This window comes from Salvelinus fontinalis, chromosome 21 (genome assembly GCF_029448725.1).
Source record: "Salvelinus fontinalis isolate EN_2023a chromosome 21, ASM2944872v1, whole genome shotgun sequence".
NCBI lineage: Eukaryota > Metazoa > Chordata > Actinopteri > Salmoniformes > Salmonidae > Salvelinus > Salvelinus fontinalis.
The window spans coordinates 46,473,326-46,497,835 of record NC_074685.1 but is presented as its reverse complement, the minus strand read 5'-3'; the positions used below and the strand labels follow the sequence as shown (position 1 = coordinate 46,497,835).

Here is a 24,510-nt window from a genome sequence, read left to right as displayed (position 1 = left end):
GATTTTCTTCATGACTCAAACAGATACTTTACTTTATTTCAGAAAGCCATGATACCCATCTCAGATAGTGCTGAAATCATTTCTGTAGTTTAACAGATAGAATAGCATTCCTGAAACATTATTTTGTTTTAAATTAATCTCATAATTTGAGTGCACCCAAATTTACCCTTTTGATTTGTGGGATTCACATAATATTCAACAAATACAGTATAGTACCCAACATTCGATTTGGACCAAACTTCCTACCACTGAGTAAGACCAGTGGTGTAAAGTACTTAAGTAGTTGTTTAAAGTATTTTTACTTAAGTCGTTTTTGGAAGAATCTGTACTTTAACTTCACTATTTATATTTGACTACTTTTACTTCACTACATACCTAAAGAAAATAATGTACTTTTTCCCTAACATGCAAAAGTACTCATTACATTTTGAATGCTTAGCAGGACAGGAAAATGGTCCAATTCACATCCCATGTCATCCTTACTGTCTCTGATCTGGCGGACTCACTAAACACAAATTAATAGTTTGTAAATGATGTGTGTTGGAGCGTGCCTCTGGCTATCCCAAAATAAAAATCGTACCGTCTGGTTTGCCTAATATAAGGAATTTGAAATTATGTATACTTTTACTTTTGATAGTTAAGTATATTTTAGCAATTACATTTACTTTCGATACTTAAGTATATTTCAAACCAAATACCTTTAGACTTTTACTCAAGTAGTATATTACTGGGTGACTATTACTCGAGTCATTTTCTGTTAAGGTATCTTTACTTATACTCAAGTATGATAATTGGGTACTTTTCCCATCACTGAGTAAGACATGAGTAATCCAATAAAAAGGTCAAAAAGCCACCCATGGACCCCGGCGCCAACCCCACCCCAACAACCTGTATATAGTATAATTTCTCTTACGTTTGAATAGTAGTATGAAGCTGCGGTTTGTTGTATTGCTTCTTCATCGTTTGTAATGCATTTCCTGCAAATCTGCCTATGTTTTTATTCCCCCTGTTATTAATTGAAATCGCTTGTATTATTTACCATAAATCAGTGTGAAAGTACCAGGTTTTTACCACTAGATTCCACTGTTCCTGCTACTGCACCCTTTTATCCACTTTGCTGGTCGGTTGTGTTTATTAAACGGAACACAACATTTTCTCTGCAACATTGGGTAGAAAATCAATAGATTTGGCTCTTGATGAAAATACAGTGTGCGATCATCCCCACAATTCAAGCCAGTCCTCCATGAAAGCCATTCAGTTTGTCCTTCTCTTATAAACCTAAAGCTTCAACCCAACTCTCCTTGCACAGTCTAACAAGTGGCCTCTCTCAGAGAGGGCTAGAGGGCTATCCCGATGCAATTCTCAAAGACTTTTCATACAAGCCCAAAACATTGATGGAGAAATGAGTTTGTGACTAAAATGTGACAACCCTAATGAAATTATAAACCATTGCATGGCAGTTCTTTTCTAATAATTGTATTGAAAAACACATCTCCATATTTAGTAGGGATGCGACGTTACAATAGACCCACAGTTTGATATGTATCACAGTTTGTGGGCAACGGTAACGGTACGGTTTCGGTATCTTTGTATTTAAGTAAAGTGTACGTTTGTATGACTCTAATACAAGGGATGAGTTTGCAACTCGTAGCTCTTCATCTCCCAATCTAGTACATAGTGAACAGTCACAGTGAGGGAGCTTTGAGTTCCTCTGGAGGTCCAACTATCAGTGGAGAGAGCTAGATAGGATGTCTGTATCAATTTGTTTTCAATTTCTCTCCGTGATGTTTCATAGAGTTTGAGAATTACTTTGCTACTAAAATGTGTGCGGGAAGGGGACATTGTAACACAGTAAAAAAAAAAAAAAAAAAAAAGAAGTGACGAAATCCCGAGTCAGTAACCACCGAATGGGGCTGCAAATCATTGGCTATGAATACCCCCACTGCTTTTGTTATTTCTTTACGTTTTTCTGAATTTGTCGCAAATTGTTGTTGGAAGGCAGCAGTGAGAGATTGTTGTATTTTCGCAAACGAGTGGACTCTCCTTGCTCCAGCTCCACTTGCAAGGGATACGGCCGGGTGATGGCCACGTAAATGACACATCATGTTTGAGAGTGTTTCCACTCGACTAGCTGACAGTGGCAAAGCAATGCTTACAGACTTTGTTTGTTTATGGTCTTCTTACCCTCGTCATCGTATTGCATGCTGAATCCAAAATTGTCCCACACAGCGGTACCTCTTCAAATTTGCTTCTCGCTGTCTCGCTAGCCATTGTCACGTTGGAGCTGAGAGAATATATATTTTTTAGTTTCCCCTCTCTTCATGGGTCCCCTTTAGGGCAGTTTCCTACTGAGATGTCATTGTAAAATCGTCCATTGGTTGTTTAAGGGGGAGGGGGTTGCGGTCACTGCGGTTGCCACCTTTTGAGACATTGCTGTGGAGTAAAGTCTGTCAGCCTTCAGGAGCCCTCTAACGGCCTGGGGCCCCAAGCAGTTGCCTGCCTTGCCTGTTCACAAGCTGCGCGTCTGGTTCTGTGGATCTGAATTTACAACGTGCTTGTAATCTGCAGCGCAATAAGCAAGTTTCGGAAATTATAGGAAAATGACAGGCATATCATAATTCCGCGGTTCACGTGTGCATATTGAACCCCATAGGGGGCGTACCGAACGGTTCGACAACATACTGTGTACGGTTGCATCCCTAATATTTAGTGTGATTAGTGACATTTACCATTAAACCCAACCAAGCCCAATACCATTACACTTGCAAAACACTATAGTGTGTGTTTGGGACTTTTACAATTGAAACCATTAGAATTGATGTAGACTAATGGTTTGCTTGTTCTAAAGGGATGGTCTAACGAATCCATACCTTTTTTTTTAAGGGAATAAAACACACAAAGGGGCCGTTTCCTGGACACAAGTTAAGCCTAAGAGAAGGACAAACTGAATCACTTTCATGGAGGACTGGTTTCTATTGTGAGGATGATCATGCTGTATTTTCATCATGAGCAAAAGCTATTGGTTTTCTACCCAAAGTTGCAAAGAAAATGTTGTGATCCATTTAACAAACACAAGAGACCAGCAAAGTGGATAAAAGCATCAGAAACAACAGCATCTAGTTGGCAAAACGTATTTATTGTAAACAATGCAAGCGACTTCAATGGCCAATTTCTCAGAACAAAATTCACCCGATTCACAGGGAATACATTACAAATGATGAATAAGCAATAGTCCAAGCAGCAGATCCATACTACTTGTCAAACAGAGACCTGATACTATATACAGGTTGTTGGGGTGGGATCGGCGTGGTGTGTCTGTGGGTAGCTTTTTACCATTTGATTGGATTCCTCGTCTTACTCATTGTTAGGAAAAATTATGGTCTAAATCGGATATTAGGTACTATATTTATTGAAGATTATAGGAATTCTATATATAAAATAAAATGGACAACTTGGGTACAATCAATTAGCTAATTGCTCAGATATCAAATTGCACAAGTATGTAGATACCCTTTCAAATGAGTGGATTCGGCTATTTCAGCCACACCCATTGCTGACAGGTGAATAAAATCGAGCACATAGCCATGCAATCTCCATAGACAAACATTGGCATTTTGTTTGTTTGTTGGCTGGAGTGGTGTAAAGCCCACCCCCATTGGACTCTGGAGCAGTGGAAACGCTTTCTCTGGAGTGATGAATCACGCTTCACCATCTGGCAGTCTGACGGACGAATCTGCAATTGGCGGATGCCAGCAGAACGCTACCTGCCCCACTGCATAGTGCCAACTGTAAAGTTGGGTGGAGGAGGAATAATGGTCTGGGGCTGTTTTTCATGGTTCGGGCAACAGTTTTGGGAAGGCCCTTTCCTGTTTCAGCATGACAATGCCCCCGTGCACAAAGTGAGGTCCATACAGAAATGGTTTGTCAAGATCAGTGTGAAAAAACTTGGATTGGCCAGCACAGAGCCCTGACCTCAACTCCATCAAACACCTTTGGGATGAATTGGAACGCCAACTGCGAGCCAGGCCTAATCGCCCAACATCAGTGCCCAACCTCACTAATGCTCGTGGCTGAATGGAAGCAAGACCCTGCAGAAATACTCCAACATCTAGTGGAAAGCCTTCCCAGAAGAGTGGAGGCTGTTATAGCAGCAAAGGGGAGACCAACTCCATATTAATACCCATTTTTTTGGAATGAGATGTCCAACGAGCCTGTGTCCAAATATTTTTGGTAACGTAGTGTATTTCAACAAAATAATGTTTCAGGAATGCAAATCTTATCCGTTTCGAACTATACAAATGATTACAAATGATTTCAGAACAATCTGAGATGGTGGATGGCGAAATCCTATTTCTTGTGCTTTTTGGAGGTGGAATGACTCCGGCTTGAAATCAAATGCTCATGTAAATAACAGAGAAACAGTCTGTGAAAAAGTGCTATAACATGTAGTACTTCGTAGCGTTCTAAAACTGGGTGAGCAATCAAATAAAAACAAAACATATTATTATCTACACCTTATTCCAGTCTGCCAGCATAATACAAAAATAATTTTCTAAACTTTGTGGAATAGGGCTATCTGTTTTAATAAAAGCTCTATCAAAAATGTCTGGAAAGATCCAAAAGGATTATCTAAAATGCATAAAAATACAGAAGAGCTACAAAGACTAGCGTAAGAAAACTACAAAAAAAACGTATTCAACGACAATATTCATAACAAAATTACAATAAAGTATTTGTAGAAGTAACTGTTTGAAGAGTGTAATATGGCAAAACCAGGGATGTGGTCAATTCCATTTCAATTAAGTCAATTCCGGAAGTAAATTGAAATACCAATTCCAATTTATAATTGACTGAATTGAAATGGACCACAACACTGAATAATATGGTTGTTAAGTGGAGACACTTTACTAGTTTTGAAGGGAGCATTAAGATTGCTAGCAAAGAGCGGTGCGGTAGCTAACCAACTGTACATACGTTAATTGTTTCGCCCCAAAGTTAGCCAGCTAGCTAAGTTAATTAGCCAGTTAGCTTAAGATATTTACAGATAGTTAGCAACTGTTCACACACTTTTACTTGCTACATGTCGTGTCAAAAACATATCCCCAAAAATAACGAGGTGTCTCCAGCTGTGGTCTACTTTCCAAGCATATTACTACATATGCGCTTTACAGCTAGCTACAGTAACAAAGTTTTACATTTTAAAATTGTATTTGTAATACAAATTCCAAAAGAGTAAATTTCCCCAAAAAATAATCACTGATGATTTAAATTGATTGAAGGTAAACTGTGATTGAGGGCCAAGTCCTTACTTGAGATTCGCACACGCAACTCTTTGAAATCAAAGCAAAATGTATGCTTAGTTACATCTTAGTTACCTGTGCAGATGTCCGGTTCATATTCTAGCCATTAGAAATTGTCTGCATGAGTAATTTTTTATATATATATTTTTTTTTAGTAATGAATGAAATAATGGATTTTCACACCTCATTGTCTAGCTAAATCGATATAGTACAAGATTTCTGAGACCGGAATATTTGACCTGCAATTAATTTGAATTGAAAGTAAGATACTTTAATATGATCTTGATTATCAAAAGAAGTTATGAGGGGGATCAGTACTGTGTGCAACGTTGTGCACAACTCTGGGAAAATACATCTTATTTTGTATGAATAAACCTTAAATTCACCACCAAAACAATGGACTTCACCATATTAGCTAAAAAGATGGATGATTACAATTTCTTCTCCCAATAACATGAATTATGCTTCTGTCCAAAAACACAATATGGTAAATTAGAGGGACCGACACAAAGTGTCAGAATACATTCATATATTTCCTATTGAAATACACAGGAGGAAATTACAGGATTCCTTTAAAAAAATGAGCAAGGGGTCATCTTTTTTTTTTTTTTTTTTTTTTTTAAAGATGTGTGTGCGTGTTTGCACATACCATCTAAGAAGCCAGAAGAGGTCAGCTTTTTACGGTGCGCGCGAGCATAATCTTGTAGGTTAGGTGCACTGGAGGAAGCCCCGAGCACCATGGTGCTAAAGAGACCAGCGCAATGAGACCCTGGTGGGAGTTAAGAGAAGATACATACAACAACCATTTGGTCCACACCATTGGAATGCATGCAGCATGCATTTCTAGGAGATTCTTGCCACAAAAAGACCTTGTGCAGCCTCATAAGAGCCTTCACATAATGACAGTAATGTCACTTGGCATGAGGATGGCCTTGTGGGAGGGGGAGGAGGGGTGGTGTAATTCCTAACTTTTGGGCCGACATTATAGACCTGGGTTAATTGTAAAAAACCTTCCTAGGAGCAATGTTATATTTCCAAGCTGTTGACCAAAACCTTTGTTATTAAATTTGCACTTCAAAATGCTTGTAATTTAACAACTGCCTCAATACCCCTTGTATAACATTTAAGTACGTTGTTTGATTATTTATTGCCCTCCCCTACACAACAAATATCTCTGCTAAACATAGACACATTCTATCTTTGACCGCCAATATCTTAAAATATCAATATACAGTACAAATACAAAGTTTGCAATTGTTACAAACTAGCCAAGCAAGGATAAAAAAAAACATTTAAACTACTTATCAGGCCTAAATATTTAAATCATATTGAGTTATAGTTTGCTAATGTAATTGTGCCTCAATATATTTAAATGATGCGTAAACGTGCGCAATGATGTGCCAAATCTGAGATTTAGTGCATTATCATAGGGTAAACCATTAGAATAAAATGACTCAAATTATTGCAGCCATATGAGTTTCTCCATGAGCTGGTCCGGCGTCATTATTGCGCATTCATTCTAAAATGGGAGGGTAAGAATTTGAATGGAGAAAACTGATCAGAGATCAGCGCTGCCTTCTTTCAATCCTTTCGGTATTGACACATGCTCCCGACGACACACTTAGCGAGCGTTATCTACGTGGTGTTACGGGAAACGAATGTAAAGATGCACTTAGCAAGTGTTATCTACGTGGTGTTACGGGAAACGAATGTAAAGATGCACTTAGCGGGTGTTATCTACGTGGTGTTATAGGAAACGAATGTAAAGATGCACTTAGCGAGTGTTATCTACGTGGTGTTATAGGAAACGAATGTAAAGATGCACTTAGCGAGTGTTATCTACGTAGTGTTATGGGAAACGAATGTAAAGATGCACTTAGCGAATGTTATTCACGTTGTGTTTTGGGTAATGCATGTTACAGCTTCTTTGGTCGCTATGAACGATGCATCGTTAGAACATTGGTAAAAGCCTAATTTCCAACGATATCGGGAAACCTGATCCAGGTCACTGCAAGTTAATAACTATGTGCTGTCCTCTAACCACTAGGCTATTATACAGTTGCTACGTATCTCGTAACTATCATCTTCATTGCACAGCTAATTATGAGCCAAGAACCTGGTACGATACACAGGCATAAACTACTAGATACCATCACAAATAATACGATCAAATTAAGATAAATAATAACACAATTCAAACATGATAGTTTGTAATATCAAAGCGTTACTTAGTGATACAAAAAGATAAAAACTGAAGAAAAAAGTGAAAGAAAAGAATGAAGGTGTAGGACAGCCATATCTAAAATGGTAGCCAGCAACAAATCCCTAATATTTGGCTTAGAATTTGCTGTGGCTACAACATTTTAGGTCACTAAGGACATTACCAGCATGTATGAGAAATTGAGTCAGCACTGTATTAGTTGTGTGGCAAAAATCTTTGTCTAAAGTATGCTTAACAGCTTGTTCACAGTATTACTTGGTCAAACAAGCTCCACATCACAGATGCAGTAATTGATCATTAATTGTGAAGCGAGCAGCCAGTGTATGATACTTCAGGTGCTTGAGGCTCCGTCAACACAAAGCAAAGATTTGAGATGCGGCAGAAAAACACACAGTACAGAACAATTCTGACATCCTAAAAAAGTGACTTACAATATTTGCCCTCACATTGAAGTTGTGCTAAAGTAATGTGAAGACACTAAAACATTTGAAAACTAGGGATATAATGAAACATCTAACTCACATTCTTAAAAAAGAAGATAATTTTCATATTTTTACATTTCTTAATAATGTGTGATAAATTGGAGCTAATTTGTTTCAAAGGTCCTAAAAGCAGTGATTATGCTTACCTACTCCTGGGGTGAGTTTGTGTTCAGAGTATAGTCTACCAGGTCGCTGTGCATGGGCATTGTTCTCTGACAGAACCTAGAGGAGGAAAAAAATAACTATATTACCACATTTCACTGAAACTCGTCCACAACCTCACTCAAACGGATGCCTTTTTCTGGAAAGACATGTTAATAAGCAGCAGTGGGAAATGGTAGTGCAGACGCCAACAAAGACTAAATCAGCAGAAGAAAAGAAAGATGAACATGCAACATCCCTATGGCCACACGAAGTCCATGCCACGTGAGAGGTTGGACATTACGGAGGACACAGCGGGTGAGAAGAGATGCAGAAGTTGAGGGACGAGGATGGACGTGGCAACAGTTTGCAGAAAATCAGGTTTCAAACAATCAAGACTGCACAACTTTAACCAAGATACACATTACATCCGTGTCAAAACAAAAAAAAAAGTCGAAGTGAAGACAAAACATGAAGAAAGAAGTTGAATTTGGTGTTCTCATTTTCCCATCCAAGATGTTAATATCCCCGTTTCGTGCACGGACAAAAAAAACTAGACAAACTTGAAATGAGCGGATCCTCTGCCCTTTTTTCAGGGGGGGTGAAGGGAGGTAGAGGTGGAGTGGGGCGGACCTCACAGCAGGATCCTGGTCTGTGCCAGTAGATTGAAAGGTCATGAGAGCGCGAAGACAATGAGCACACTGTGAGCCCATTCTCACACCTAACATGGCTCACCTGGAGGACCAGGGAGGGTAACCCCTGTCTAGTAGGGGTTACCAACCAGGCCAAATACAGAACACCCACATTACAGGAAGTGGTGTGTTTATTTTGTATTTATTTAATCCATATTTTACCAGGTGAGATGACGGAGAACACGTTCTCATTTACAGCAACAGCCTGGGGAGTAGTTACAGGGGAGAGTGAACGAGCGAATTGTAAGCTTCTTCTAGCACTGGCCTAGCCTGCTGTGAGTTTGGCTGAGAGATAAGAGTTTCTGGGAAAATCTCTCAAATGCAAGTAGTCAGAGGCAAATAAACATAAATTGTCCATCATTGTATGTTCGCCTACAATGATGCCTTTTCTAATTATGTACAGTAGGGTATAGCCTATACGCTACAGTTGTAGTAAATGACACCAGTGTGATGTAAATGTAGGTGGTTAGGTACTGTACAGACGGTGTGATGAAGACATTTAAGTGCCGCCACACATACAGCCATAATATAAGCACCTTTAACTCAGTCACATGTCCTCTGACAGCAAATACATTATACTATTATACATACATACTATTATAATACAATGTTCAGACCCCCATGACTTTTCACACATTTTGTTAAGTTACAGCTTTATTCTGAAATTGATTAAATTGTGTGTTTTTTCTCAATCTACACACAACACCCCATAATGACAAAAAAGTATTCAGACCCTTTACTCAGTACTTTGTTGAATCACCTTTGGCAACAATTACAGCCTCGAGTCTTCTTGGGTATGACGCTACAAGCTTGGCACACCTGTATTTGGGGAGTGTCTCCCATTCTTCTCTACAGATTTTCTCAAGCTCTGTCAAGTTGGATGGGGAGTATCGCTGCACGGCTATTTTCAGTTCTCTCCAGAGATGTTCGATCAGGTTCAAGTCCGGGCTCTGGCTGGGCCACTCAAGGATATTTCGAGACTTGTCCCAAAGCCACTCCTCCGTTGTCTTGGCTGTGCGCTTAGGGTCATTGTCCTGTTGGAAGGTGAACCTTCACCCCAGTTTTTAATCAAGGATCTCTCTGAACTTTGCGCCATTCATCTTTCCCTCAATCCTGACTAGTCTCCCAGTCCCTGCCACTGAAAAACATCATAGCATGATGCTGCCATCACCTCCCGGGTGGCGCAGTGGTCTAGGGCACTGCATCGCAGTGCTAGCTGCGCCACCAGAGTCTCTGGGTTCGCGCCCAGGCTGGGCTGGGTTCGCGCCCAGGCTCTGTCGCAGCCGGCCGCAACCGGGAGGTCCGTGGGGCGACGCACAATTGGCATAGCGTCGTCCGGGTTAGGGAGGGTTTGGCCGGTAGGGATATCCTTGTCTCAGTATGTAAAATGTAATAAAAATGTATGCACTCTACTGTAAGTCGCTCTGGATAAGAGCGTCTGCTAAATGACTAAAATGTTAAAAAAAAAGAAAAAAATGTAAATCACCATGCTTCACCATAGGGATGGTGTTAATGTTTCCTCCAGACATGACGCTTGGCATTCAGGCCAAAGAGTTCCATCTTGGTTTCATCAGACCAGAGAATCTTGTTTCTCATGGTCTAAGAGTCCTTAAAGTTCCCTTTGGCAAACTCCAAGCGGGCTGTCATATGCTTTTTATTGAGTAGTGGCTTCCGTCTGGCCACTCTACCATAAAGGCCTGACCAAGGCCCTTCTCCCCCGATCAGTTTGGCCGGACAGCCAGCTCTAGGAAGAGTCTTGAACTTCTTCCACTTAAGGATGACGAGGCCACTGTGTTCTTGGGGACCTTCAATGCTGCAGAAATGTTTTGGTACCCTTCCCCAGATCTGTGCCTCGACAATCATATCTCAGAGCTCTACGAACAATTCCTTCAATCTCATTGCTTGGTTTTTGCTCTGACATGCACTGTCAACTGTGTGACCTTATACAGACAGGTGTTTACAAATCAGGTGTGTTTTCCTTTCCAAATCATGTCCAATCAATTGAATTTACCTGTTGTACTCCAATCAAGTTGTAGAAACATCAAGGATGATCAATGGAAACAGGATGCACTGGAGCTCAATTTCAAATCTCATAAACAGTCTGAATACTTCAGTAAATAAGTTCAGTTTTATATTTTTTTTAATAAATGTGCAAAAAAAAAAAAATCACAGTTTTTGCTTTATCATTATGGGGTATTGTGTGTAGATTGACGATTTATTAATTTTTAAAATCCATTTTAGAATGAGGCTGTAACGTAAATGTGGAGAAAGGGAAGGGGTCTGAACACTTTCCGAATGCACTGTTTAATATACTATAATACATACTACTATAATATATGATATTATAATACATACTATTATACACACACACATACATATATATTTATATATATTTATTCTATAATACATTCTATTTTTGATCACTGCTATAATTAAAAGCTATTGCCTTTCGATATATATGATTTAGTGTCAACCGTCGAACCTGCTTTAAATGTTCACACTGCATTTCCCCTTTATAGGATGACTTCAATGGCCGTATCGTTAATATAATCTGGTGAAAAGTATCAAATACAGCCAATTTCACATTCAAATCTGGTTTTGTTTCCATTTGGCAAATGGAGCGAGAAATGTAGTTGAAATAGCCTGCTTTACATTTGATTTGAGCAAAGCAGTGATCCATTAGAAAAGAGTGTGTTAAGTTCCATCGCAGCCGAGTTGGGCCAAATTTCTTGGAGGCATAAGCGGCAGGCAAGCTTAGGACGGACATCCCACCCCAAACAGATCTCCAAAATCTGCATGTTAGTTAGTCACACTAGCCACTCTGATAGTGGCCCAGATTATTGTTCAAATTCTCACTCAACAGCGAATCCGAGCGAGTCGCGAAGGACAGCTAATGTCTGTTTCAGCAGATGAATATAAAGAGTGGTCTTTACCTCGTCTCTTAGATGAAAAGAACGACACCAAACTCCGCAGACAGACTGGTTCGATTATGGCTTTTCATGTTGGCAAAAGGTGATAATGCATAACAAACACAAGACATACATTCTGTTGTTCAAGTTTTGAATGAGTGAATGAATACTTGGTTGCATGTCACGGCCAGTTTTAACTATACATCGTACTTGGCTATACCAATTTAGTGGAATATAGAGTACCAGTCAAAGGTTTGGACACCTACTCATCCCAGGGTTCTACTTTATTTTGACTATTTTCTATATTGTAGAATAATAGTGAAGACATCAGAACTATGAAATAACACACATGGAATCATGTAATAACCAAAAATGTGTTTGAGATTCTTCAAAGTAGCCACCCATTGCCTTGACTGCATTGCACACTTGGCATTCTCTCAACCGGCTTCATGAGGTAGTCACCTGGAATGCATTTCAATTAGCAGATGTGCCTTGTTAAAAGTTAATTTGTGAAATTTCTTTCCTTCTTCATGCGTTTGAGCCAATCAGTTGTGTTGTTACAAGGTAGCGGGGTATACAGAAGATAGGCCTATTTGGTAAAAGACCAAGTCCATATTATGGCAAGAACAGCTCAAATAAGCAAAGAGAAATAACAGTCCATCATTACTGACATGAAGGTCAGTCAATGTGGAAAATGTGAAGAACTTTGAAAGTATCTTCAAGTACAGTCGCAAAAACCATCAAGCGCTTTGATGAAACTGGCACTGATTAGGATCTCCACAGGAAAGGAAGACCCAGAGTTACCTCTGCTGCAGAGGACAAGTTCATTAGAGTTACCAGCCTCAGAAATTGCAGCCCAAATAAATGCTTCACAGAGTTTAAGTAACAGACACATCTCAACATCAACTGTTCAGAGGAGACTGTATGAGTCAGGCCTTCATGGTCAAATTGCTGCAAAGAAACCACTACTAAAGGACACCAATTAGAAGATATTTGCTTGGGCCAAGAAACACGACCAATGGACATTAGACCGGTGGAAATCTGTCCTTTGGTCTAATGAGTCCAAATCTGGTTCCAACCGCTGTGTCTTTGTGAGACGCAGAGTTGGTGAATGGATGATCTCTGCATGTGTAGTTCCCACCGTGAAGCATGGAGGTGGTGGTGTGGGGGTGCTTTGCTGGTGACACTGTCTGTGATTTATTTAGAATTCAAGGCACACTTAACCATCATGGCTACCACAGCATTCTGCAGCGATATGCCATCCCATCTGGTTTGCGCTTAGTGGGACTATCATTTGTTTTTCAACAGGACAATGACGCAACACACCCCCAGGCTGTGTAAGGGTTATTTGACCAAGAAGGAGAGTGATGGAGTGCTGCATCAGATGACCTGGCCTACACAATCAACCGACCTCAAACCAATTCAGATGGTTTGGATGAGTTGGACTGCAGAGTGAAAGAAAAGCAGCCAAAAAGGGCTCAGTGTGGGAACTCCTTCAAGACTGTTGGAAAAGCATTCCAGGTGAAGTTGGTTGAGAGAATGCCAAGAGTGTGCAAAGCTGTCATCAAGGCAAAGGGTGGCTACTTTGAAGAACCTCAAGTATAAAATATATTTAGATTTGTTGAACACTTTTTTGGTTACTACATGATTCCATATGTTATTTCATAGCTTTGATGTCTTCACTATTATTGTAGAAAATAGTAAAAAATAAAGAAAAACCCTTGAATGAGTAGGTGTGTCCAGACTTTTGACTGGTACTGTATTTCACACAGCCATAATTGAAAGAGTCCATGAGCAGGTATTTGATTTAAAAAAAAAAAAATCAAAATATATTTACCCGGGGAACAACAACAAAACAGGGAGAAACCTCAACAAAGATGAAACCAGGGAGAGAGCCACAGACAGTGTCTCATTAGCTGGTTGGTGCTAAGTGCTTTAGGTGTAACTCTAGTAGACATTGTGGCCACTTTGTGAGGAAAGTGTGAATTCCACCAAGGCAGCAGAGCAACAACGTTAGTTGCAAAATATATATATATATTTTTTTAAATACAGTGCAAAATGAGTATCCCATAGCCAGCAATCTTTGAATTGCAATGCTATTACAATGGAAGACACTAAAATGTAACATTCCTGTTTCAAGAGTTATCATCTTCACTGTATGGACCCAATGAGCCGAATGACCCCCCCAAAAATGAAAGACAAAAAGGAATCATTGTTCACCGGACCATTTAGGTTTTTAAAAAAAATATGAAAATGGCAAACATTTTTTAAAATTATGTAAAAATGGCATCTTTACATCAATCTGCTGATTAGGTGTCCTTGCTGACCGCAGCAGTGTTTTTAAGTGCACATGAACAAGAGTAGGTGTCATCTGTTTGTGTGGATAATAAATTAAAATGGGTAAAAACCTGTTGCCATGAGCCAAAAATACTGGATGTGAAAGCCAGTGATTTGGGGGAGACAGGGGAGGAAGTGATTTGGTCCCCTGATCTGCGTCTTCGACGCCCAGTACCAACACCACAGGTGTAATGAAGCCAGGTACCAATAGAGTCAGGGCTAGACACACTCAGGGGGCTCTCTTCCTGGAAGTGAGAGAGGGGGCAAAAACAGCACAGTCATGCAACATTACCAAAAAAAAGAACAGTCTCCAGCTAATGTATGTGTGTCCCATCAACATTCACAAGTAGGAACTTTTTTGTTTAGGTTTGGTATAATGTATCGTCATACTTTGCCAGCTGCGGTCTTGATAAAGTCTGGCTGCAATGGGGACTAAAAGGAAAGTAAAAAAAAAAAAAAAAGGAGAAAAAAAATCAATGTACTAGCAATTGTTAGACTGTCCATTTACGGGTCACATAAACATTGCAGGTCAATTCTGTGCTCCTGGCACAAGTTGGTTGATCAGCTAATTAATCATCAATACATACATTTTAAAGTAAATGTAGCCCTGAGCAACTTTAGCTGATGTGTGTAGACTATTCTCTCAGCATTAGTGTCAGCATACAGCTGGTGTAATATATTGTCCCTCACCCACTGTATTGTAGTGCAGATTGTCCCAACACCATGTGATAATGTGAAAGACCAGCGACTACAATACAGTGGGCGAGGGCCAATCTGCACTACAATACAGTGGGCGAGGGCCAATCTGCACTACAATACAGTGGGCGAGGGCCAATCTGCACTACAATACAGTGGGCGAGGGGCAATCTGCACTACAATACAGTGGGCGAGGGGCAATCTGCACTACAATACAGTGGGCGAGGGACAATCTGCACTACAATACAGTGGGTATGGCACAATATTCACTATAATACTATTAGTCAAAAGTTGTACAGAGGTAGTTGCTTTTGTAATGTATACCCTTAAAAGCCAGCAATATTAAATTGACATTTTAGTCATTTAGCAGACGCTCTTATCCAGAGCAATTAGGGTTAAGTGCCTTGCTCAAGGGCACATTGACAGATATTTCACCTAGTCGGCTCAGGGATTCAAACCAGCGACCTTTCGGTTACTGGCCCAACACTAAACCGCCAGGCTACCAGCCGCCAGGTATTACAATGTAATCAACAATTAAAGTTAAAAATATACTCTTGTTGAGTTGATTTTAACACTTACACGAGTGTAAAGTGAATGCAACACAATAACCAGTGTTGGTCAATATACATTTTCAACTATTTACAGTTAGCTTTTAATACTGTACTTTCAGAGTTTAACATTTTTGAAAGTCTAACATTAGCTCGGTGTTGTGTGGAACAACACGAACACAGTGTTAATTTTAACCCTATGAGAGTTGATTTAACATTTGTAATTTTGCTGTGTAACTGGTGAATTTGAAACATAGGGGTTGTTGTTTGGCAAAAGTGATGTTACACGCTGCTTGCAGAACATTTCTTTGTGATCTGAAGGAAACAAACGTAAATATATATGTTGCACTCTTATGCACATGCAAGGTGTAATGTGGGGGTGTGACTTGGTGCATTACTGAAGTATATACAATGGAGATTAGAAGGTAGAGTAAATATGAATTATAGCAAATAACATGGATTCCTAGACAAAAGAATAAATATTTTGTAATAACTTATATTATTACTTATAACCTGAGTGACTGCCTCAAGCTGAAGTTTATAAAGGTAAAGTGTAGAACACAGATGTAAAAAATATCACATTTCTTCTACAAACATGTGTTGGTGACCACCACTTCTTAAGAAAAAAAAAAGTGAAAACTGATTAGTTTCTACAACATTTTCAAAGACCAGTAGAAGTTACCATGCACTCACCAACATACAGCAATGTTTTGTGTGTGGGTGGGTACACAGAAATATATTTCAATATTATATTAAAAATAAATGAAATATATCAACATGAATATACAGACATACTAATCATTCCGTGTTGTCCTGCAGGGAAAGATCTGTATATTGCAAGCAAAGAAGTTGTAGATACAGGTAAAAAGATCAAGTTTCAAAATACAGGTAACAACTTTGAGGTGAGTTTGCTGAAAGCTTCATAGCTAACGTGGCACTTCATCTCTGTCAACGACCAAGGCCACTTGCAGAATAGCAAAGTGCTTCCATTGAGGAATTTCGTGTGTTCATGCAAAGATGGACCATCAAAGATAAACTACCGTTCAAAAGTTTGGGGTCACTTAGAAATGCACCTTTTTTTGGTCCATTAAAATAACATCAAATTGATCAGAAATACAGTGTAGACATTGTTAATGAAAAAATTATAAACTTGGATTAGCTAACACAACGTGCCATTGGAACACAGGAGTGATGGTTGCTGATAATGGGCCTCTGTAACGCCTATGTAGATATTCCATTAAAAATCATCCGTTTCCAGCTACAATAGTCATTCACAACATTAACAATGTCTACACTGTATTTCTGATCAATTTGATGTTTATTTTAAAATGGACAAAAAAGGTGCTTTTCTTTCAAAAACAGGAACATTTCTAAGTGACCCCAAACCTTTGAACTGTAGTGTACATTTCACAATTGTTACTTGCGCGTGGCTGGGCTATCGAGAGAAGGTAGTCACACCAGCATTGTTTTGAGACCTTAAAAATCACTCCTTGTTCTAATTGTAATGGTATATTACTGTAATAAGTAACACAGTAAGCTTACGTTCCAAAGGGGGCTGGTGACTAGTCATGTGACCCTTTACAGTGCACATTGTTATTCTGTTGCATAGCTCTGCTGTAAACATACAACACTACACAGTACTAACCCAAAAACTAATTCAAGCCAATTACATGCAAGAGCAGTACCACTAACCAGGCATTTTTAGCACCTATGTTGCTAGCAGGTGACTACCATAGTGTACGTTTTGTTGTGACAACTCTTAGCGTATACAGTCTATCCTGTGTACCACCTGTGTATTCTGAACTGGACCTGAAGGTGGCACTTACTTCCACAGAGCCAATCTTTTTGGAGCGGGGCAGTGGGCACTTCCTGTTGATGTAGATAGGGTCAGACACCAGGGGCCTGAACATCATTAGGGCTGCTCGGTCCGGCTCGTCCCGCTTGGCGTTGGCGGCGGCCGACTCCTCGTCGTTGTCTTCCTTAGACGTCTTCTTTGGTCCCTCGTTCTGGAGATGACAGGGATACGATTGGTAGAACATCATGTATAAGGGAAAATAAGAATATAGTCCACTTTAATCACGAGAAAAACAAATAAGATGATTTCCCCGAGGTTTGGAAAAAAAGATCTGGAATTCCTGATCAGAAAAACGCACACAATGGAGTTAAAAAAAACTGGATATAGGCCCATTCATGTTGCCTCTAAGATGAACTACTTCCTGTCAAGATGTGAGTAAGCCGAATACTAATATTAACTACACAACTCACACTCATAAAACAGCTTTTCTATCAACTTTTTCCCAGTAACTACATCAGCATTCACCATATGCCACCCTAAAAGTGGTTACACAGTTCTACAAAGACTTTCATTGTATCTAATGACACATGGTTTCTTCAGAAACTGGGACCCCTTACCTCTCGAGAAGCTGGTCTGTAGCCAAACCCTGAGGGCAGGTTTTTGTCGTCCTCACAGCCCTTGGCTCCCGGGCTGAAATGCAGCTCCACGTGGAAGCGCTCCTCAGATGAAGGGTCCTAGAGTAATGATACAATGGTGCTGGTAATAATAAGGTGGTAGGCGTGTTGGGCCAGTACCCGAAAGGTTGCTAGTTTGAATCCCAGAGCCGACAACGTGAACAAAAATATGTTGATGTGCCCTTGAGCCCTAATTTGCTACAGGGTAGATTCTGGCCGTGACCTCAATCTCCGAGGAGAAGTTGGGATACTCAAAAAAAAAAAACATTTCCAATTCACACATGCGTATAATACACACTTGTACATGTGTGAAATAGGACAAATAATAAGCACCCACCTAACTATTATTATAATAACCTTGAGGTGTTACCCTCAAAAACATACCACAAAACAATTAGAGATGAAAGCGCCTTGCTACCTCTATGACCCGTAAAACTGAGCGCCAAAACAACCCATACTATATATGCAACATTATTATGACCACTCACTATGACAACTTCCTCAGTAAATAGACATGAAAGAGATCCATCCTATATCGGCTATGAAAATTACATCTGGTTCTACCTCAACGATCCCACTTACAGTGGCTGTGTGATGACTCAGCTGGTGTCAGCAGCTATAGCTTCCGGCTGCTAGTTAACATAACCAAAAACCCACAGGCATATACTTAGACCTTACAGTACCTTGTTAGGGTCCTCGTAAAGCATGATTACAATCTGTGTCATGTAGTTCAGCTCGCTGACCACCTTGAGGTACTCCATGGCCCTCTTCCATTGGTCATCTTTGGTCTCCTGGGATATGACCAACAGTTAAATATGGGATTCAGACATATTTAAGCCATATTAAAGAGCATGTTTTTTGGTTAAAATGTGGTTATATTTGGTAGACAAAAAAATAATATAAACCCTCCAAAAAAAACATGACATATCATATTAATACATAGATGCAGTACACAATGTTTTGGTGGATTCTAATGTGAAACATGGCCTTTAAAACCGGTTCAATTGATACAATACAGAAATGTAAAAGTACGGATGTTCAGGACCAATGTTAGAGAGGACTCACGTCACAGAAGGCTCCGTAGCGGAGGATGGAGAGCAGGGAGTGCACATGGCTCTCACTGGTGAAGTACAGCCTGGTCCTGACATGACGCTCCGGGGACATGACTCCACGGGAATACCTGGACAACACACATGGGACAACTGAAATTGTATTTCATAGGGAGACCGATATGGATACAGCTCTGAGGATGCTGACTGTGCTTTTAGTTTTATTTTAACCTTTATTTAACTAGGCAAGTCAGTTAAGAACAAATTCTTGTTTACAATGACGGTCTACACCGGCCAAATCCGGACGACACTGGGCCAATTGTGCGCCGCCCTATGGGACTACCAATCACGGCCGATTGTGATACAGCCTGGATTCGAACCAGGGTGTATGTAGTGATGCCTCTAGCACTGAGATGCAGTGCCTTAGACTGCTGCGCCACTCTGGAGCCCCATGTCAGAGACTTGGAGATGGTGTGTGTCTTACACAGGGTGTAGTTTGTTGACGGTGTCGTCGTCCTGTGTCCTCTGCAGGTCGGAGCGGATCTTGCGAATGAGGGGGGTGCAGTAGCCCTTGGCTATGTCCAGCTTCTCAGGCTGAGAGATACCATACTCCTGACGGGACAGGCGTGTAAAAAATGTTTTTTTTTTTTAGAACATTGCCATTTCAACAAGAGCATAACAGTGGTCACTAAAACAAATATCCCTTTAACCAAACACCTATTACTAGTCTATCTGGTGACACTACAAGATACAAATCAAACTTTATTTTATTTACATTCGCCGAATACAACAAGTGTAGACTTTAACGTGAAATGCTTACTTACAAGCCCTTAAATCAACAGCGCAGTTCAAGAAGAGTTAAGAAAATATTTACCAAATAGACTATATCTATAAGCAGAATGTAATAGGGGCTGCCACTATTAAATGCTTCAATCACTCCAAACTTCACCACGATGTATGGAGAGTATACTGGTGCTGTACGTCTGCTGTGCATCACTGTAGTGTCTTGGTGAAAGGCGCTAGCTACATAAATGCTAATCATAAAATCTTTGATCCAAACCTGGAACATACCTGTGGAATGACGATGTCGGCCAGGGCCTTGGACAGGCGGTAGATCTCCATGGTGTTGGACAGGTTGAGGGAGCTGTTGTGCTGCACGTCGTACTTGATGCAGTCGTAGATGTCGGGGATCTTGCTGATGTTGTAGCGGCCGTTCTTCATCCGGAAGTCCTTCTCCAGCTTGGCCCAACGCCGCAGCATCAGATCCAGAGTCTCGCTATGGTACAATTGGATGTCTAGAAAGTACATTTTTTCCAAATGAACATTACACTATAGGTGCAGGACAACAAGTTATGATTTTTATTTTTACTGTTAAAAGGCAAGCACACAAATACTGCGACTACCACATTTAGATGACAGTTTGACCAAAACATTTCAAAATGTAGTTTAAAAAATAATCATCCCTGCAACTCCCCAACGGGTTCGGGAGAGACGAAGGTCGAGTCATTCGTCCTCTGAAACATGACCCGCCAATCCCTGCTTCTTAACACATGCTCGCTTAACTAGGAAGCTAGTTGGACCAATGCGTCGGAGGAAACACTGTTCAACTGACAATCAAAGTCAGCCTGCAGGTGCCCGGCCCGCCACAAGGTGTTGGTAGAGTGCGATGAACCAAGTAAAGACTTCCCCGAACAAACCTTCCTCTAACCTACACGATGCTGGGCCCCTTGTACGCCGCCCTATAGGACTCCCGATCACGGCCGGTTGTGATACAGCATGGGATCAAACCCCATGTTGTAGTGACGCCACAACACCGCGATGCAGTGCCTTAGACCATTCTGCCACTCGGGAGGACTGGTACATATATTTCACTGAGTATATGTTACATTAACATTCATGAGTCATCATTACCAAACCCTGTATTGCTGATGTATTTGCCAATGAGAGGCGTTGAAGCCTCCTGTCGGCCATCTTTGCACTCCCCAGTAGGAGCAGGCCTCCATAGGAATTAATGAAATTCTACAGTATACAAAATGAAGTGGCAAAAACAAATGTAGACATTGTTAAATTAAATTTCTTTAACTTTTAAAAAACAATGGGGGAGTACCAAGATTGAGGCGCGGTAGCTTCAAAACAGAGGCCCCATCAATCATTTAATGTATATATTTGGGGTCGACAGGTAGAGTGTTGGACTAGTAACCGAAAGGTTGCTGGATCGAATCCCAAGCTGACAAGATCTGTTGTTCTGCCCCTGAACAAGGCAGTGAATCCACAGTTCCTCGGTAGGCCGTCACTGTAAATAAGAATTTGTTAACTGACTTGCCTAGTTAAAAGCTTCTTCGTGATCTGTGTCCCTTCCACGGGACAGTTGAGCTAACGTAGGCTAATGTGATTCGCATGAGGTTGTAAGTAACAAGAAAATGTCCCAGGACAAAGACATATCTGATATTGGCAAAGCTTAAATTCTTGTTAATCTAACTGCACTGTCCAATTTACAGTAGCTATTAGAGTGAAAGAAAACCATGCTATTGTTTGAGGAGAGCGCACAATGTTGAACATAAAAAGTTATTAATAAACAAATTAGGCATATTTGTGCAGTCTTGATACAACATTTTGAACAGAAATGTAATGTTGATTGGATCTGTCTAAAACTTTGCACATACACGGCTGCCATCTAGTGGCCAAAATATATATTGCACCTGGGCTGGAATAATACATTATGGCCTTTCTCTTGCATTTCAAAGATGGTACAAAAAAAATACAAAAGAACGGTTGGTTTTTTCTTTGTATTATCTTTTACCAGATCTATTGTGTTATATTCTCCTATATTCCTTTCACATTGCCACAAACTTCAAAGTGTTTCCTTTCAAATGGTACAAAGAATATGCATATCCTTGCTTCAGGGCCTGAGCTACAGGCAGTTAGATTTGGGTATGTCATTTCAGACAAAAATTGAAAAGGGGCAGATCCTTAAGAGGTTTTAAATAAAGGTTCAATTTAAAATAACAAAAATATACATATCGTTGGTCAATACATTGTTGTCTTTTAATTTCATCAAGGTCGAGTGACATATATAGTACCAGTTAAACGTTTGGACACACCTACTCATTCCAGGGTTTTCCTTTATAAAATGGTGTGATGTTTTGGGGGTGCTTTGCTAGTGACACTGTCTGTGATTTATTTAGAATTCAAGGCACACTTAACCAGCATGGCTACCACAGCATTCTGCTGCGATACGCCATCTCATTTGGTTTGCGCTTAGTGGGGACTATCATTTGTTTTTCAACAGGACAATGACCCAACACACCTCCATGCTGGTTGAGAGAATGCCAAGAGTGTGCAAAGCTGTCACCAAGGCAAAAGGTGGCTACTTTGAAGATTCTCAAATATAAAATACACTTTTTTGGTTACTACATGATTCCATATGTGTTATTTCATAGTTTTGATGTCTTCACAATTATTCTACAATGTAGAAAATATAAAAAATGAAGAAAAACACAATAATGAGTAGGTGTGTGCGAACTTTTGACTGGTACTGTACATTTAGTCAAAATACAGTGACTAACAACCCATTTGTCTATGGAGGGAGTGTTATGGTTAATTCATACTCATTAAGTCGGATGTGTCATAGAATCCAAACCAGAATCAAGGTCTCCGTTTCCTCATCCCTCACATTCAAGCCCGTTGCTCCAAATCAGAGCTCTAACTTTCAATTCAAGCCATTGACTTAGTGACCCACGATAATGACAGGGACCTATGATCCCACTTAATTATGGATTTTAAAATGGGGTTTCAGAGCAAATTTTGGGGAGCACCCCAAATGGCAACTTATTCCCGACAGTGCCTTACGTGTCCTGGTCAAAGCTAGTGCACTAAAGAAGGGAATAAGGTACCATTTGGAACCATCCCTGGAGTTCATTAGTTTCAATGGGAATCTTCGCTGGAGATATGAGCAGAGTGTTTACCAGCTGACTTGGGGTCCTCCATCCTCTGTCTGATCTGCAGAGTGAGGCTCTGAATGAGAGCGTACACCTTGTCACACGTCTTCACCGGGTTCTTGATCATCTGCATGGACTTGATCAAGGAGGAGCTGGTGGTGGGTGCCAGCTGGGAACAGAAAGACAAAATACTTTGAGCATTAGGAAGGGGGGAAATATTAGGGATGTGCAGACAAAAGTCACAACGGCCCACCGTCAGAGACAGGGTTTTATACATCTCTGAGCCATGTCAGCTTATGTATCCTGCTTGGATTATTTCATAAGGACAAGAAAAAAATGGGTCATTGGACGTTGTCAAAAATAATATTTTAGCAAGAACCTATTTACAACAGTAGTACTTATAATGATCAAACGCCAATGTATATTTTATCTCCGAGTGGCTTTCTCCACAGCCCGTACGAGCCACAACTGTCAGACAAAATGGATCGGACAGGACAGAACTTAAGACTGCATTTTTTAGTCCCAACCTTCTCGTAATCTTCGGCAGTGAAGTCCCTATCTCTCTGCAGGATCTCGTGGAGACGGGCCTTGACGCGCTGCTGGCAGCTGCTGAGAGAGTCGCTGTCGCTGTCCAGCAGCCCGTTCATGTTGGCACTCTTCACCATCTGAACCAGGATTGGCGTCAGCTCGCCCTCCAGCGCCAGCAGTCCCTGAATGGATGCCACCAGATATATTTACATTTTAGTCATTCAGCAGATGCTCTTATCCAGAGCGACTTACAGAAGCAATTAGGGTAAAGTGCCTTGCTCAAGGGCACAACGACAGTTTCACATAGCCTGCTCTGGGATTCAAACCAGCAACCTTTTAGTTACTGGCCCAATGCTCTTAACCACTAGGCTATGTATTATAACTTGACTGACTAACAAGACAACATTCTTAAAAGTACATTTCACTCCAAAAAGAAAGTGTGTCAGATGTTTCTATTTAGATGTCAAAAGTAGACTAATATTGAGATAAATCCACATTTCAGATCTGTTGAGTAGATCGAGATACCTTTTTTCCATTTCTTTTTGGATTGAGGCGTAAGCGCCATTCAATTTCCAGATGTTATTGTGAGATGGTATTTTCCATTTATTTGGGAAGAGGCAAATAGCTGGATCGTCTCAACCAATGGCATGGGACATGGATTTATCTTCACACAAATTCTTTTGTGGAGGGGGGGGGGGGGGGGTTAAAAACATCCGACAAATGTTCATTTTGGAGTGAAATGTCTCTTTAAAAACCTGTACTGTCAGACAGACCTTAGCGAAGGCAGCGGCGGTCATCTGAACGCGTCCCTCGTCGGAGGCGTAGATCTTCAGGTCGTGTCTGTAGGTGCTGTGGAGGCGCAGCAGGCCACACCCTGGGAACCCTGCGTAGTCGCCTGGAAAATACCAAATCAGCTTTTACACATCAGTGAGAGTCTGTGAGGACGTCCACTAATTTAACATTAAGGTGGTTCCCATCACAACCTAAATATGGAACATGAGATGGGTATTGAAGTGGATTGTATTTATCTAGGTTAACAAATCGATTGTAAGTCAGGATTGGGGTCATTTGGGGTATCAGGGAAAAAGATTTGTTATTGTTTCAACTGCTGATTGCCGCTTTAAAAGACTGAGTGGAGGATCGAGGTCGTTACCTCGTCTATAAAGAGGGAGTGGAGGATCGAGGTCGTTACCTCGTCTA

At 40.5% G+C, this 24,510-nt stretch overlaps 1 protein-coding gene across 4 annotated transcripts in view; it reads right to left on the bottom strand.

Moving 5' to 3' along the window:
* ppip5k2 (diphosphoinositol pentakisphosphate kinase 2) overlaps positions 1–24,510 on the bottom strand; it is a 69,280-nt gene that overhangs the window by 13,735 nt on the left and 31,035 nt on the right. For 3 of the 4 annotated variants that reach the window (XM_055875517.1, XM_055875518.1, XM_055875519.1), the window contains exons 16-27: positions 24,084–24,205; positions 23,310–23,492; positions 22,810–22,951; positions 19,916–20,139; positions 19,329–19,456; positions 18,861–18,975; positions 18,479–18,586; positions 17,739–17,855; positions 17,153–17,332; positions 14,154–14,327; positions 8,150–8,225; positions 5,950–6,069 (exon numbers count right to left, since the gene is read on the bottom strand). In XM_055875517.1, coding sequence (XP_055731492.1) covers positions 5,950–6,069; positions 8,150–8,225; positions 14,154–14,327; positions 17,153–17,332; positions 17,739–17,855; positions 18,479–18,586; positions 18,861–18,975; positions 19,329–19,456; positions 19,916–20,139; positions 22,810–22,951; positions 23,310–23,492; positions 24,084–24,205 — 1,689 coding nt within the window. Of the gene's footprint in view, positions 1–5,949; positions 6,070–8,149; positions 8,226–14,153; positions 14,328–14,472; positions 14,515–17,152; positions 17,333–17,738; positions 17,856–18,478; positions 18,587–18,860; positions 18,976–19,328; positions 19,457–19,915; positions 20,140–22,809; positions 22,952–23,309; positions 23,493–24,083; positions 24,206–24,510 lie in introns of all 4 variants that reach the window. The other variant, XM_055875515.1, reaches the window with a different exon arrangement.